Genomic DNA, 18310 nt, shown 5'->3' with positions numbered 1-18310 from the left:
CCAGCTTCACCAGCCATGATTTCACCTCATGACTGATGACATAACTGGCATGCCACTCGTTTTTCTTTTACTGTTTGCCTGTTTTGATGTCATCAAAGTTAAAGTGGAGTTATATATATACCAGAAAAATATTTTTATTAGTAGCTGTCCAAGAGGGAATTTGTCTAATCTTTATGCACACACACACACACACAAACACAGACGAACCTTTTGTCCATACATACACACTTTCTCAAACGCACCTTTAACAGTCCACTGTGGACAAGCTTTATTATGAAGGTTTGAACTCTTAAATCTTAAGATTACAGTTGATTTACATTTGAATTACACTGTCACTTGCAGATTTGACATATCTCCTTCTGCTTTACATCCTACCGCTGTCCCTCTGCTCGCTGCACTGGAACTTTAATGAGCTCCTCATCCTATTTCCAGTCCTTGCCGTGAACTTCACCTCAGCGGAGAGCTCGGCAAGGTTGCAGACATGAGAGGTCTGTCTGTACCTCGGCGCTCCTTCCCCTCACTGCGGCAGCAGGTCAGACAAGGTGAAGGCTCCCTGCCGACTGTGATTCATGGCTGTGCTGGACAGACTTTAATGAGAGTAACTCAAGCCTTTTTATATCACAGAGAGTGCTGAAATAGCAAATGAGCAGCTGGGGAAAGACGTGTTCGTGTTGTATGGCTCGCTTTATGGTAGTGATTAAATTTCTTTTCTTTTGTTTAAAAAAAAAAGTAATTCTGAGCAAATGCACACCAACACAGACAATAAATCAAAGATTTATGTAACTGCAACTGGACTTCTTTGGTTTACGAAGAGCAGGTAAGAAGGTCACCGTGAATGACCGTATTTATTTTATTCACCCCTTTGGCTCAGAGCGACAGGCGCGACACCATTAGGGATAAAATATCTGGGACTCCTTATCAGATTTTATAACTTCATTTTTTTGGACGAAAGTTAAAAAACCCAAAACATAAAAAAATAAAAATAAACGTCCTGATGACGATGAGGTGGTGCCTTAAACATGTATTCCTCTTAACGGCCAGCAGGGGTGGAGGCTGCAGAAGTCCAGCTCTGTATAAGTCATGGGGAAAATGGCCCTCTGTGACCTCCTGATGACTTTATGGTTTCAATCGATACTTTCAAGCTTTCTTGGCAGGCGTTAGGACAGGTCTACCTCGGGATGTTCCTGAGCGTCACAATGCTGAGGTCAAGGTTTCGAAAACAGAACTTATATATTACTCAGTTTTTTTAATATGCAGCTTATTCACTAGTCTTTAATGGATAATATATGTATAATTAGAATATTAAAAGCCACAACAAACTCCTTCACTCACTTCAACCACTAACAACTGTAGATACCTGCTACCCTCAGGCACAGGCCGCTGTAGCTGGTACCTCACCTACACCTGAGGGTAGCAGTCGTCTTCATTTGAACTGTTGTTGGATGACATGCGTTGTGGAGGTGCTAAAAAAGAATCATTACCAGGTCTAGTTTGCTGATGACACGACATTACTCACTGTTACCTGGATGTCAAACAAAAGGCATGGCCTCTGTCCAGCGGTCTGTTTTTTAATGGCTTTTGTTACGCATCTATACCTGCATATAAATAAATAAATAAATAAATAAATAAATAAATAAGTTAATTTTAAAAATGGGTCCATGCTTCATCATACAAAAAGCACCACAATCCTTTTAGTTTGTCTCCAAATTGCCCCGACACCAGACAGCTCCGGTCGTCTCGGCAGCTGCTTGAGACTTAAATAAATGAATAAATTAGTTAACTTTAGAAAATGTGTGCATGCTTCTACAAAAAGATACAAAAAGCACAGTCGAAACTTCAGTTGAACAAAATGAGGTCTGAATTAAATCAGCACATAATGCGCTCTTCTTTAAAAGACAAAGTAAGTGCACCACAATGCTTTTTACTGCAGCTTGTCTCCAAATGGCTCTGATATGAGACAGCTTCAGTCATTCGGCAGCTGCTTAAGACTCCTCCTCCCCACCTCTTTAATTACGTTCAGTGTATTCAATGTCTGCTAAATAAGAAATGAGCCCTCTATTTCTGTCCTCTCCAAAAGCCCAGGGCGAGGAGTGAGTGTTTTACCTGACCGGTTATCTAGTTAGAGATGTCATTTGATGCCTGACCCCACATTTTCTCTTTCCTATTTTCAATGAAAATATTTTCTGTTATTTTCTCATAGCGATCTGACTCACATAGGTAAACTCACAAAGTGTTTGAATGCTTTACTCTCACTGTAATTACATTTTTATGGTTTTTGTGAGTTGTACCTGTTATTTTACACACTTAAAACACATTTATTCACTAACACTCAAAAATGTATTTGTTCAGACGTTATTGTGCTGCAGAAACTGAGGAACTAATGAACAGTTTTAATATTCATTCATAATAAAAATTGCTGCCAAATGTCAGCTTGAGGAATTTCTTTAAAAAAACATAGGCATTTACTACTTTTATTTATTTATTTATTTATTCATTCATTCATTTGGTACCTTGTTCTAAATCCTTCCAAGTCTCTTTAATCTTGTCTTATGAAAAACCACAAGTTTACTACCAGCCAGTGAGTCTAAAACATGTACAAATAAATTCACAGTGCCTTTTATGACTCCTAATCTTTATAATTAAGGAAATTTCTGATTGTGGGGATACAATACTAAATAATGGTTTAACCTTCCAAGTAAAGAATTGTTGGCAAAGGTCATTTGCTGATATGTAAAGCAGGTGCCCCTACTCACCGTGTACTAGAAACAACTCCTTGCATTTATCAAGAGATAAGACTTTCCCTTTTCTTTTTGTCCTTGATATTTATGCAGACTGCTGACTTACCGCTGCAATGACGGCAGGATGAGCAAACGCTCACCAGAAAATACACTTCCTGGCCACTTTCTTAGGTACACCTTGATAGGATGGACCACTTCTGCCTTCCTTACTCTCTTAATTCTGCATGGCACAAATTAAAAGGTGCTGGAAACATCATCAAAGGTTTTGATCCATGTTGACATGATAGCATCACACAGTTGCTGTAGACTTATTCATGCTGTGAATCTCCTGTTCCATCACATCCCAAATGTTATCCTGCTGGAAGCAAGCATCAAAAGATGAATTTTCTGGCTTACTTTCTATGAGTGCCATCGCTCTCTTTTATAATGTCTCTTTTTTGGGAAAACACTGTGTAGGATGTGTCACGTCAAGCGGGTAAAAAGATACAAATTAAAATTCCTTCTGTGGCACTGAGGTAAAAAGCCTGTGCAACTTGACTTCACCAGTCCACACCATTGTCACAGAAGGCAAAACAGGACAGCCTGGTTCATCTTGTGCTCTATCAGATGTTATTTCTTTTACTTTACTCGAGCTGCTCACAGATGCCCTGCAGCCTGTTTGCAAGTAAAGGAGGCAGCAAGAACACAGTTAACAGTTACTTTTTTGGTTAAGTATTTGTTGATCCTTATTGCATCTACTATCAGTTAGCCCTACCAGAGCTGTATGGACAAAGTGTGGGTCAAATATCAAATATCCTGGAACCCAAGTTGCTCTTCCATGTGCCCATTGGAGGGTGAATGTTAGACAGAAAGCACTTAGGCATAAAAAAAGTGCATGTGTGAATGGAATATGTTGTAGAAAGAGCTTTGTGTACTCAAGTAGAGTATAAGTACAATAGAAAGATCCAGTCTATTTACCACAAGACAGAAGGTGACCCTGGAGCTTTTAGATCATGAGGGGGGAATTAATTTTCCCAAGGGCCACATTAGAAACTACAATTTTTTTAGTTTTTGTTTTGGAGGACTTGCCAAGAAGACTGACTAATTTCAGCTCAACAGTAACAGTTAATTTTATCTCTCTCTGACTGAAGATCTACTTATGGTTCATTTAAAAGTAGAGTGTGGGGCAGAGCCTTCAGCTCCCACTTTGGATTCGGGAGACAGACACCTCTCTACTTTTATGATAAAGCTTTAAAGGGCTTCTCATGATGCACTTTGTATTTCTTCATCATTCACTTCATTTCACTCTCCTTGTGTTTATAGCCACTCTGCATTTAATCGTTAGTTATTATTAAGCTCTGCATCCAAATTCCCACCAGAGGTGTTCCTCACAATTAATTATAATGTTTAAAATAATAAAAATTATGTTTTTTGCAATCTGTAAGTGAAAATGTTGGGTTATTATATTAAAACTTTCTATTTGTAACTAATTTAAGTGTTACGTTTTTTTGCGTGTGTGTGTGGCAAAACCCCCCCCAACAACTTCCGTACATAAAAAACTGAAATGAGGTGCTTGCTCGTCCATCCGGTGCTTCTAGAAATGTGATCCTCGCTGCCGCGGGCCTGCGCACTGCCTGCAGACATTACGGTAGCAGATGTAAAGTGCAGGTGTGTGACAGGTGAGAAAGGTGACGCATCGAGAGGGCCCGACGGCGAGGTATAGACTGTATTATTGCATGAATCCACCAGCACGGGTACGGATGTGCGAGGAGGACAGGAGCAATCAGGTGAGTAGATGTGACATATAGAGATGACTATCAGGAAGGTATTTTTATTTAATTAAAGAGTGCACGTCATCGCTGTCGGACCTGCGTTTATTCATAGATTAGGCTCGTTTATTTTAGTGAAAAACACGTGATATTCTGCCTAATTTGGCGAAACATGATGGGTTTATTACTGACAGGCCAAAAACAAATAAAAAAAATACATATACACGCATACAGTAAAATTATGTATCATAAATTCTTCTTTCAGAATACCCCCCTCCCCACCCCCTTAAATATCCGTCTGTTATATGCAGTCTATAAAACATAACGTTATTATTTATGAGTGAAATGTTTGACCAGTTGTCATCTCTGACATCTTCTTTATCAAAACTCAACAAAGAGAAAAAAGTGGTGTTCAGGAGCACTGAGCTCTATTTTAAATAATGAAAGACTCTGAAGTGGTACAGCCATCCGAACTTGACTGATGTGAAAACAAAGGGATTATAAATGACAGGACACTTCAGAAAGTTAAGATAAATACTCATTACCGGTCAGTGTTTAATAATTCTGAAACAGTCAATATGTATTTTATTCCTCTTTAAAATCCCATCAGAGCATCCATGGAGCTGTGCAGTCCCAGCATGACTGAAAGCGGAGGCTCTCTGTGCCAGGTGAAACAGTTTCCCTGCCAAAGCGTCCCCATTTGTCGCCTGCAGACCAACGGGCACCACGGGCACAACATCGCCCACCTCACTCAGCAGCCGTGGGTCATCCATCCAGCCCCGGCGGTCGCCTCCAGCCCCTCTGCGGCTGTGAGAAACAGAGTAAACACCGCCACCGCTGCTACCTGCAGCAGCCCCGACTGTGTGGCCTCCAGACTGGGAGAGGAAAAGCACCGAGGTGTCCCAAAGGGGAAAGTGGTGGTGACGGGAGGAGGGGGATACTTTGGCTTCAGGCTTGGGAGACAACTGGCAAATGAAGGGTTTTCAGTAATCCTTCTGGACTTGAATAAGCCTCCCTGTGATATTCCCGATGGAGCGACGTTCTATCAGGTATGGCTTTACTCTGTTTACCCCTCTTCTCCACACATTCCTCATAGCTTTGCCCTGAAGAACACTTAATACTATACTGCAGTGTAACAGTACAGGAAACCTATTGTTTGATAACATCTTATAACACATGTCAGGTCTCTACATGGTGATGAAAAGCCATTTGAAGTCCAGGTCTGAAGCCTGTTGTGTCACCCATAGCACAGGTTTGGGTTATAAAGGTATGGTTTGTTTCCACCTAACTGACACAACTTCGTGTGGAGACGGGGAAATGAATTCTAGTATTTCCTCGTGTCAGCGTGCCTCTTTGGTCCGTATGCGTCTTGGCTGGAAACAGACACGGGTGATTGATCTGTCTCGGCGCACCAGCTGCTGCCTGGGTCAAAGAGGGTGGAAGCATGATTCGGGTTTCACCTGTACTCCTCTTGGCACACTTACCTTAATTATAACTGTCCTTTCGGGGGTTAGATATTGACCATTTTACATGAAAAGCACTGGGTGTTAATGTTTTGCTGTTGTACATTTCAAGCAAATCAACAGTACAAGCCTATCTTCATCCTCCCAGAAGAATCTGATTAGGCATCTTTTGTGTCCTCAGAGTTATAACTAATTATCTGATTGTCTTGTTCTACTTTCTTACAGAGTGACATTCGAGATTATTCTTCCCTGTATAAAGTGTGTGAAGGGGTTGACTGCATGTTCCACACGGCGTCTTATGGCATGTCTGGCCCAGAGCAGGTGACTTCATGCCTTCCTCTGCTTTTTTCCCCAACAGCCAGTCATTCAAACAAATCATGTTTCACTTATTAAACCTCCTGTGGAGGAACAGCCTTGTTTGGTATGTCACGCTTTCTGTTCAAACCGTGAACACATGACAGGCTGACCTGCACGACTGGTTGTTTTTCCATGCTCTCTTGATGCAAATCATAGGAGCTGCTTAAGGCTACTAGCAGCAGGAAAAATAGCACCTCAAGGTTCATCCTCAGACTAAATACAGAAAGTCAATATTTTAAAAACACATGCAACACCTGTTGTAAGTTTTAGCTGTGTAAGTCAAAAAGTGTTAAAAAGTATGTATTAAGTATGTACAAATAAATGTGCCCAGTGTTGCATATTAAACACAAGCTATGTAATTTTTATTTTCTATTTTTCTTTTACATTATCTAATATCATGCATCACTGTTTTGGTGTGTACCCCGCCTTTCAGGAGTGAGTGTCAGGCTCCAGCCTCCTGCCGCCCAAAAGCTGGACAAGTGCTTAAAAAATGTGTGGATATCCTCAATAGTTCATACGCCTATAAAGGATTCCAGCTGTGTGCCATAGCTATGAAATGAAGTGTCTGTTACGCATAAGATAACTACCAAGTCCTCAAAAGAAATGAGACTATATTTTGTTTTCCATAAGTTAAAATGTTGGTTTATTTTCTCAAATAATAACCTAATAACACAGAATTTCAAAGGATTTTTGGGGGGTTAATCTTGAATTATTTTCTTGGCATTTCAAGTCAGCAAGTAATGCTAATCCTAATTTCAAGTTATTCACTTGAAATTTTAATAACAACCCCAAATTCTGACTTATGGATGTCTTTTTTTCAGTGTGGGAACCAAGTTTCCATAAATAACAGCAAAGCTCATAATCAAAGAACATTTATAAATGAGTACTCCTCCCGTTTAGCCATTCGGCTTCTGCTTTAGAGCTCATAAACACAAAACAACATATGACCACAAATTTCTTTTTTTAAATACTGCATTGCCCACCAAACAGTTTGACTGCAAACAGTTCAGTCTGACAGCCAGATAGCTCAGCTCTTTAATGTCAGCTGATGTAGCTTCTGACTTTTTCTGAGGCTGCTCTTTATATTGCTTATGCCTTGTTTTCCTTATCTACAGTGGCTAGCATTGATGTATACAAATACGTAGTTCATCTTTAGTCTCCATAGCCTTGGATTCCAAATCCAAATATAGAAAAGTCAGTGAGGAAAAAAACAAAATTGCCATCACATGGACACATTTGTTTGCTGCAGACTTGTATACTTGTATTCTTGCTCTTCTGTTGTACATCACTCAAAATCCAATCTAATTTTTCCTATTTTTGTGTCTATTTTTACTATATTTAATGCTATTTGGCTTCTATCTGCTCTCAAAGTTGATTTTCTTTCAAATCTAATATGAGAGCCTAAGTGAGATGGATGTAAAGTCATTATTGTGCAGAGGTGGAAACAAGGGCTGTATTATCTATAGAAGAGAAAATATGCAGTCAGGAGTAACAGCCTTCCTCTTTGTCTCTGGCTTTTAGTTGAGGAAAGAGCAGGTGGAGTCCGTCAACATTGGTGGAACCAATAACGTCATAAATGGTAAGAAAATTGTCGCAGACAGAAAAGAAAGTTGTTACCTCTCAGCTTCACACACATCTCAGTAACAATAATCTCTACGAACAATTCCAGTCTAGTTTCCGTCCACCTTATAACACAAAAACAGCACTATGAAGCATTGCCAACAACCTCCTAATGGCAGCTGACTCCGGTTCTCTCACCATCCTCATCATCGATCCAAGTGCAGCCTTTGATACGATTTCTCACACGATCCTTCTGAAAAGACTTGCATCCATTGGCACAAGTCATACACCCCTTGCCTGGTTCACCTCATATCTGTCGGATAGCACTCAGGTCATTCAACTTAAATCTCACTCTTCAAGTTCATTTTCTGTTTCTGCTGGTGTGCCCCAGGGTTCGGTACTGGGGCCTCTTTTATTCCTTATTTACATGCTTCCACTTGATCACATATATAAAAAATATAATATTAACCATCACTGTTACGCAGATGAGACTGAGCTGTATATTTCTTCCAAACCCAATTTCACCCTTCCACTCATCTCCCTTTGTGACTGCCTCATGAAGGTCAAATCTGGTTCACCTCCAATGTTTTCAAACTCAAGAGTAATAAAACTGAAGTTCTACTTTCCTGCACAGCTTCCACATTAACCAAATCCCACAAGTTTTCCATTAATATTGACAACTCCTCCATCCTTCCCTCCCATCAGGTTAAGAGTCTGGGTGTCATCCCCGACAGCACTTTGCCATTTCAGTCTCATATTAATCACATCACCCAGTTCGCCTGCTTCCACTTACGCAACATCAATCGTCTCCGTCCTTTCCTCACCTCCCATGCTGTTGCTATCCTTGTCCCTGCTTTGATTGATTATTGTAATTCTCTTCTCTTTGATCTTCCCAACAAGTCCCTTTACAAATTACAAATTCTTCAGAATTCTGCAGCCCAGATCACAACTCGCACACCCTCCAGAGAGCACATCACCTCTGTTCTTCAACAGTTTCACTGGCTGCCCATAGATTGTAGAATCACTTTCAAAATATTGCTTTTCACTTTCAAATGTATCCATATCCTGGCTCCTTCCTTCTTGTATTATTTACTTAGGTCTTCATCCACCACTCACCTTATTATTCCCTCTCCCCATCTCACTACTATGGAGAACAGAGGTTTCAGCTGCTCTGAAATTCACTTCCTCCTGATAGCAGGAATACTGGCTTGCTTCCCTTATTCAAGTCAAAACTCTAACCCCATTTTTTAATACTGCCTTACTCTCTTTAAACATTAAATCCAATTATTTTCTAATACTGCTTTTTTATTATCCTTTTTACTGTTTGTCTTTTATGCTTTGTTCGTTGACCTTGGGTTTTAGAAAGGTGCCTAGAGAGTGACATTTTATAAATGGATGCACACCTGCATAATACATTGTGGCATATTGAGCATTATGTCAGCATTCATAGATTTGACTCTCTTTGCTGTGATCCTCTGTCTCATACAGTGTGTAAGGAGAGGAGCATCCCCAGATTGGTGTACACCAGCACCATCAACGTGGTGTTTGCAGGGAAACCGATTGTGGATGGTGATGAGGCTTCGGTGCCATATGTGTCCCTTGATGCTGTGAGTACTTAAAATAACTGCATTCTCACCACCATAACGATAACAAACCACATCACTAATGTTCGAGCAAAACCTTTGTCACACCAATAATAGCTTTGCAATTCTACTAAATACACGTTTGCCAGCAATTTTCTGCACTTTAGGGGTAAATAATAAGGCGGTATTTATGTTTCTGTTGCAGCATATTGACCACTACTCCAGAACTAAAGCGATTGCGGAGCAGATGGTCATCGCAGCCAACGGGGGCTCCCTCAAAGGTTGTGAAATTGATAGCTGTGCCTAATCGCTGAATTACATGGGAAAGGGCACATTGAGAGAAAATTGCAACCCGGCTTTTGCTTTCTGTGTTTAAAAAAACCAAAAAGCAACAAAAATGTGTGTTTGAAAGAGCAGAGGTGGAAAGTAACGAATTACATTTACTTGCGTTACTGTAATTGAGTAGTTTTTTTGTGTATTTGTACTTTTTAAAGTAATTTTTCAAGTCTGTAATTTTACTTTTACTTAAGTATATTTTTTAAAAAGTATTGTAGTTCGCTACGTTTTCAATCACACCCGTTACTGAGTAAATTAAAAATAAAAAAAAACATTGGGCTTCGGAAATACTGCAGGGAACAATGGGTAGTAGAACAAATTGGCGCTAAGGTCACGTTAAAGATGGAGTCTGACATCGGTGTTACGGATCCAGTGAAAAAAGAAGCCCCGTCGAATTCTGCTGACCCTGAACTCGAAGAAACGGATGTGAACTCCTGGCCGTATTTAAGGGACCATTTCGGCTTCAAGTGCAAGAAAGGCAACAGCTTTATTATGCAGTGTAAGCTGTGTTTGCCCAGAGAGACCGAGTTAGCAGCTTTTAAAAATTCCACATCAAACCTGCGCAAGCATGTAGAGGTAAGTTAAATACAACTCGTACCGTTATGGTAGCAAAAAGGCTGTGTTCAAATTAATCACATTACGTTAAGACATCTGTGAAGAACACATAAGGTTGGTTGGTACTAGCAACTTGCTGTAATCGGGCACGTTGTTGTCCACGCAACTTACATTTTTTTTACTGGGTTGGTAAATTGCCAAAAGAAAATGTGTTTACCTACATTTTTCCTGTTTGTTAATAATAATAATTTATTTAAAAAATAGTTAAATTAAAGACAGAAGCAGCTACTTTCTTACTTAACCCACATATGTTCACACTGCAGGCAAAAGAATAACAGAGCGCTCACTTACCTTAGATTAGTCAAAGACAGCTGACTTCTGTTACTTGTTAATTAGCACTTGCAACCTCCCGTTAACTAGCCTGTTACTGTCCAATAAAAAAAAAAAAACACGAGGTATATTGGTATAATTTACCAGCGGTAGCTATGTAATGCATTGATGTCTTATTAGGGACGTCAAAAAACTTTCTCTCAAACTTAACACTGGCCTGCCTGCCTCAGCTGCCTTCGAGCGTCTCTTTAGCTGTGCTGGACTACTGTTCACTGCAAAGTGAGCAAGGATGAACTCTGCTAACTTTGAAAATCAACTGCTCCTCAAAATTAACAGGAAGTTCAGAGAGTAACACTCTAGGATGGATACAAAGGAACTTTAATCTAGAAGTACAGTAGGGCAGGGCCAAGTTTAAAAAATTAAAAAACATTTTTAAAGCAGCTGCCGTTCAGTTCAGTACTTGTTCTCTTATTTGACAGTTTAGAACACATTCTCATGTGAAAGAATGATATGGTTTTGTATTGAAAACACTGTGATACCTGACAGTTTGGTTGATTGGTTTGGTGACCATTATCCATTTTCATGTATATACTTGCAGTTTACAAATTAAAGTGCAGTGGCAGTTAAAGTTTTTCTTTTCACTAAAAAAGAACTACTTTGAGATTTATATCCCACTGTCTTTTTTTGCACTACTCAGAAGCGGCTGTCCTCCTGCTGACAGAAAAGTAACTATGTAACTTTTACTCTGAGTACATTTTAAATGAGCTACTTTTTACTTTTACTTGAGTACAGTTTTAGACAGGTAATATTACTTGTACTTGAGTAAAATATTTTAGTACTCTTTCCACCTCTGTGAAAGAGTGAGAGAAAATAGACAGAGGCAACAGTTTCCATGGAGACTCGGTGTGCAACTCGATCATACAACGGTGATTGTGCTTTAAACTCAGCGCTGGCCAGAACAGTCTCATTAGTGCAGCAGTCACTTGACATTGATGTCTTAAACACACATGTAAAGTATATATCTGAGTGTATATAATGGCTCATTTTCTCATACAGTATTGTTGCTTTTTACACTGTGATTTATAAAGCCTTTCCTTTAGTGAAACCTGCACACCAACAGTGAGCACCAACATGCAATTAAGCTTAAAAGCATGCATGTCTCATTATCTACTGCAGCTGGTCATGTGTTTGTGTGCGTAATAATAATAATAATAATAATAATAATAATAATAATAATAATAATAATAACAGGATGCCTGTACCGATGTCAGGAACAACCTAAAAGTCACTGAGATGCTAAGACTGGGTCTGCAAACTTTTGTTTTGATTCAGTTGATTCGCTGAGATTGGAAAATAAGTTTTGAATCCTTATTAATGAGAAGAGAGAGAGAAAAACCCCTCTGCCCTCCAGCTGACTCCATTCCTAATACTGGCAATCAGGTCCAATCATGAGACCAACCACAAAAAATGAACGTAATCAAACACAAACACCATTTAAACATCTAATGAACAGCATACACATCTTTGTCTTCTTAAATTCATACGTGACTCCTACAAAGCCATTTTTAAGTAAATCTGCTCCACTGCACCTGCTCCACCTGATTGAGATTATATGTAAGGTTTACTTAAGAACACTTCACAGGCTTATTTAATGTCCAGCCATAGTTGTTGTTTCTCCATGCTCTCCTTTTAATCGTTTTCTTTCCATTCACCTGCCACAGCTTCTCACTGGTTCTGCTGGAGGTTTATTCTTGTTAAATGGGAGTTTTAAATCCCACTCTTACCATGTCCTGGCTTAAATTCGAGGGGAAGTAGGTTCTTTATATCGCAAAATTCCTTTAATTGGCATGATATAAATACAGTGAATGATATAAACATAAAAGACATTCAAATTTATCTTGCAGAAGTTTTCTTCTTCTTTGCTTCTTCCTTATTATTATTATTATTATTATTATTATTATTGTTGATGTTATTGTTGTTGTTGTTGTTATTTGCCTTAAATCTGTGTTAATTAATCATACAACATATAAAACTATCTTGATACATTATAAGGATCATATAAATAGATATAAATAAGCACAAGTCTTAATACCAGCCCTTTTCCTTGTTTCTGAGTATTTTAAGTACTTGTAACATTGGTATTTTAATGCATGTACTTAGTCCACTACTTCTAGAAGAGAAAAAAAAATCCCAATTAGATTTTAATAAAGAAAAGCTTTAAAATATTTATGAAGTGACATTTTGATCTTCCTTTATGAAGGTGGAGGCCCGCTGCGCACTTGCATCCTGCGACCCTGTGGCATCTACGGACCAGAGGAGAGAAGACACCTACACAGAGTGATGGTAGGGGACTAAAGCGAGCGTGTCTTATAGTGATGATGAATTACTTCTGTGCTGCTACTGGAAAAAAATGTTCATCTCGCGGTGTCTGAAGCCTCGCTGGCAGAATTATTCCTGTCTGAAGAGTTTGCATTATTGATGGAGCTCTTCTGGCATCCAGTTACGGATGCCTTTTCTTCCAGTGTCTCCTCTGCGAGGCGGCAGTCGGCACAGTCTGGTGAAGGGCTGCAAGGATTACATTATGTTCTGGGTTTACTACCGGCCAAGAGGCCAGAAGCGTTGACTTTTAATGTTCTGTCGGTTGCTTGTCTCTGTAACCACTAGTCTGGAATTGATGTGAAATAAAATGTATAATTAATCTGTATACATGTGGACTTAAATATTAGCAAACCCAGAGTTAGTAAAACTGACAGTAAAACACTGGGTTGAACATAAGGTTTTTGCATCAGACCGGTTTTGAATTAGACCAGATATCTGCACAGTGTGTGCAGATATCACCATCCAAAATGTTAGTTTGACACATTTTTGGGTTTAGTGTCCATGTTTAAATCAAGAAGACGATGCAAGACGAGCTTTTTGTCCCTTGCTCAGATGAACGTGGAGCGTCGGTTGTTCAGTTTCCGGTTTGGTGACCCCCGGGCTCAAATGAACTGGGTGCACGTAGATAACCTGGTACTGGCCCACAGGCAGGCAGCTGAGGCTCTCACGCTGAAGAGGAGCTGTGTCGCTGTGAGTCCACCTCAGAAAATTTAAACAGTAAACATGATGAGTTCCACTGCTCTGGCCTCACAGCTGCTTTGGTCATTTTTAACATGTTAACTGTTCCTTTTGCAGAGTGGACAGGCCTATTTTATTAACGATGGTGTTTCGGTCAATCTGTTTGAATGGTTGATGCCTTTGGTGAGTTGATGCCTCCGTCTGTCAGCAGACTTAATGAAAAAGCTAAAACCAGCGATTACCTGAAGAGTAACTCTGATTCTGAAAGCTGCTTTTACCTCTGTTTTGAATTCAACTTTCTGTTGCAGTTTGAGAAGTTGGGCTACAGCCAGCCGTTGATAAATCTGCCGGTTTCACTCGTCTATTCAGCAGGTAGCTCTTTTCTCTTTCACTTTCACTATAGTTGAGTGAAACTTTGGTGAGCTGCTGCTAAGTGTGTGTGTGTGTGTGTGTGTGTGTGTGTGTGTGTGTGTGTGTGTGTGTGTGTGTGTGTGTGTGTGTGTGTGTGTGTGTGTGTCTTCCTATTTCAAGCCATCCTGATGGAATATCTGCACGTGGTTCTGAGACCGGTGATAACGGTGCCGCTCCTTTTCACCAGAAGTGAGGTAATTATGCAGCTTTCTTCTTCTATAAAGGGTAAGTCTGATTCTGAAAGCTATTTTTAACTCAGCAAACTCAAGATGTCACTCTATACTGCAGAACGTTACAGCACCGGCAAGCTCGGTACATATATATCTACCTTGGAGATGAAGTTACCCGCTGTCTGATGAGAACATTCATGTTTAAGTCTCTCCAACGACAGAGACTGACTACATTAGTATTTTCCGATCAGCCCCCCCAGCCCCCCCCCTCCCTCATCTGATGCTATCTCTTGCACATGAATTATGAAAAACTAAAGTGAGCCCTTTTTTAAATTCAGCAGATAAACAAACAGTTAACTTTTAATTCTGTCTTTGTATCTGTGATGGTTTTGCATACATTTACTTGACTCAAAAAACTATCAAATTAAAGGAGCAGCTTGGAGTACGACACGTCTTAAGGCGCCTCCGTCACGCGCGGCCTGTGAGGTCCTCATGAATGTGTGATGAGACAGAAACCAAAGCTGAGCACCATGGGCCTGCATGCGCAGCTCTCTCTCTCAGGCAGCTGCTGGCTGTGGGGATCAGTGGTTGCCCTGTAAATAAAACATAAACTGCTGTGGGTCAGACCAGGAAGTTTGAGGTGAAGTTTACAGGAAGTGACATCACTGCAGAGGCGGTTGCTATGGCTGGGCCACCTCTCGGCCGGTCTCAAATGATCCCGGCAACCCTCAGGTTGAAGCGCGGTGTGATGCGCAGAGGAGATTTTCCTCTTCCTGCTCTGTGAAGGCACATAGGAAGACAGTTTCAAATTTTGAATCAATCTGTTGTAAGGAGCAACTAAGCATCTGGTTTTATTCTTATATCTTATATAGAATTTCAAATGAAGTACCTTGAAGTAAATATTTTAAAATGTTGCCAACAGAAATGAACTGTTTGGTAAAGAGGAAAACAGACAATGCATGAGGCAGAGAAGTTTTACTGCTCAATAAATAAATAAATAAATAAAATACAAAGTCTAAAAAGTTACACAAATACAAAGAGCACAAGAAACTGAGAGAAAAGGTAGATGGGCAAAAAAGATTCTGGTGCAGGATGTGAGGGACAACTGAAATTTTAAATAAAACAGGAAATAATCAAAAGACAAAACATGGTGACAAAAAAACTCACATTAAACATGTATGAAGAATTTTAAACTAACACCACAGCAGGAAACCATCTTAACAAAAACTAAACAGGAACCACAACCGAAATCACACTTAAAATCTAAAGCTCAACATCACCACAGCTGTAAGAGATCAAAGCAGGAATCCAAAACTCAATCTGCAGAATGTTAAAATCAGAAAAAGAATTGAAAAGATTAACTAACTAGGAATTCAAAACCCCAAAACATCACAAAACTACAAAACCATGATGAAACACTATAATTATTTTTGCTGTTAATGGTCTCCCTTTGCAAAAATGCACATTTTAATATTAAAGATCAATTTTATAATTTATCACGAGTTATATTCTGGACCCACTGGCATCACAAAAAGTAACGAGTCATTTCTTTATATTCTGCTTCCAGGGCGTCAAACTTTCTTGTAATTCTGTGACGTGGTCTTGAACAGTAGCTCTCCAGGGTTCCTGAAAGTCTTTCAAAGTTTTTCTTTCTTTGGCTCCTTTTTCACTTATTTTAAAACCAGTGCTTTATCTTGTATTATCATTGACCAATGAATCATTCAAGCATGAAAAAGGCTGCTAAGTCAAGGCAGCACCAGTGTCGTGTCTACACATAAAAGATCATTTTGACATGCTATCTTAAGGCACTTTGTTTCTAGCAGGCTGTTGCAAAACCATGTCAAGTAATTTTCCCCCAATTTTTTAGCTGAATTTAAAAAATGCCAAAGATAACACGGTTTGATTGCCATAAAATATTTTTTATGGACAAAGTGATTCCCAAGAAGTTATATGCTGAAAACCTGGCATATCTCAGCACCCTTCATAGGGGCACTAGTAAGAAGCCGAGCAGCTGCAGAAGGATATGTGTACTTTAGCCCAGAGAATACAAATGCATGGGTCACTTTTCAGCTACATTTGATTATAGTCTCTCTCCTGGAGTGGTGCCTGTGGCAGTGAGTTACTCCTGGAAGACAAGATGTACTCAATGTGAGACAATCAAGGAAAGATTGAAGGCTTTTCGAAATGCACGGGGAAAAATACTGTATATAGTCAGGATAACTGTCAGGTATAACAGAATAATCAGGATTCAGCAGTTTGGTATTAATGTGTGGATACACAACAGATTTGAATGAGTCATGCAGGAAAACTCCAAAGACCTAAAAGGTGTGTACCGACTGAAATCATTAAAGAAAATGTGACTCATGGATGGAAAAAAGAAAAGGGACAGTAGGAACTCTTTTTTTGTCTCACCGGTGTCTGTTTGACCTCTTCTGTCAGTCTGTGTTCACATGCCGAAACCTTAGACTCAGAGGAAAGAAGACACAGTAACTGGAGGCATCCGTCAGTCACAGGTTATCACAATGTAAAACTAAGTTTGCCAAACTGAGGCTAATGTGAGCCGTTAACCTGACAGAATGACCTTTAACTTGGACGACTCTGATCGTATTAAGAAATACAAAAACCAACAAAAAAGAAGCTATAAATGCCTCATCTCTTCCGCTGCAGGTCAGGAACATCGCAGTGAGCCACACTTTTAAAATTGACAAGGCCCGCCGAGATCTGGGCTACAGCCCGAAGCCTTACTCCCTCGCAGACTCCGTGGAGCAATACCTGAAGTCTCGACCGCCTCGCAACACCTCGTCGCTTTTCAGCCTTTCCCGGACCTCCCGGCAGCCCCGGCGCCTTTTTCTGCTGCTTCTGATGGGTTTCAGCGTGGTGATACTCATGCTATGTTGCGTAATTTGTCAGAACTAAACACATTCCTTCACTGATGCTCCGCTGCACTGCATTCATCTCAGGCATTGCAGTTTCAGATGAGAGACTGCTTTTACACAGCTTCTGTTAACTGATTACAGTGTGACAATGTAAGTGGTGACTGACTGATAATAACAAATCACCAGACCCAGCTGAACGTGCTCCAAAAATACGTCTCCAGAATACCAGGCTATGCAAGTTCTGTGTTTCCCCTTTTCAAAGACAGCCGCTGTTTTTATGTTTAGACCGCAGTGTGTGTCTGAGTTTAACGTGAGTCTAGCATTCGGCTGAAAACTATTATGTATTATGTGAATGTTATTGACTTCTCTGGGATTTGACTTTATTGTGGTTTATTTTAAAGCAAACATTTAACTTTATATCACAAAAAGAAAATTATCTGAACTGTAAGTCGTTGTATTTAAAGCATGCTTCCAATTTGTATCATAAAGACTTGTGATTTCATAGAGTTCGGTTATTATTGTAGCTGCAAATTTTGTACACTTTTAGAAATAAAAGCATCTAGAAAAATCCAGAGACCATATTTACATATACTGTATTTGTGCAAAAGAATTGAGTCACCCTTAATTTATTTGGTTCAAAGACATTATTATAGTCTTTTGCTGTAGTTATGCGCAATTTTTTTTTTCAGGGTTTCTGAATGTTTTTCAAACTTTTTACTTGCACGTTGGCTGGTTTTGCACTTATTTCCCAGTCCTTGTACCTGACCACATTCACTGGCTTATGAATCATTCAAGCATAAAAAAGGCAGCTAACTCAAGAGACGAACGAGTGTTGTGTGAACACATAAAAGACAGTATTAAATTGTATCGTCAGCACTTTGTTACTAGTAGCCTGTCATACAAAAACACATCATTTGTTCACATATCTTTTGCTGAATCTATTTAAAGGGCCGAGATAACACTATCTGACCGACATAAAATAGTATTTGTGGACGAACAAGTTGATTCGTGAAGAGGTATTAGGGGAAAACGTGCCATATCTCAGCATGGAGTGCGGTCAGTTTTTAAGGAAATATGAGTAAACTGGTCAAGTGCAGGACGAAAGAAGAAGTGGGAGGCCTAAAAA

At 39.7% G+C, this 18310-nt stretch overlaps 1 protein-coding gene across 1 annotated transcript; it reads left to right on the top strand.

Annotated features, from left to right (window-relative positions):
• The first annotated feature begins 5103 nt into the window (after positions 1-5103).
• Positions 5104-17632, top strand: sdr42e2 (short chain dehydrogenase/reductase family 42E, member 2). The gene is made up of 11 exons (XM_084924777.1): positions 5104-5535; positions 6175-6270; positions 7828-7885; positions 9355-9473; positions 9655-9730; positions 12931-13013; positions 13602-13739; positions 13845-13910; positions 14036-14099; positions 14259-14332; positions 16976-17632. The coding sequence occupies exons 1-11, from the start codon at positions 5104-5106 to the stop codon at positions 17222-17224; spliced, it is 1455 nt and encodes a 484-aa protein (XP_084780903.1). The 3' UTR covers positions 17225-17632.
• Positions 17633-18310: the final 678 nt, after the last annotated feature.

This window comes from Perissodus microlepis, chromosome 4 (genome assembly GCF_051167445.1).
Source record: "Perissodus microlepis isolate ML-2025 ecotype Zambia chromosome 4, ASM5116744v1, whole genome shotgun sequence".
Classification (NCBI taxonomy): Eukaryota; Metazoa; Chordata; class Actinopteri; order Cichliformes; family Cichlidae; genus Perissodus; species Perissodus microlepis.
The sequence above is the reverse complement of the archived record's forward strand: the minus strand, read 5'-3'. Positions and strand labels throughout refer to the sequence as shown.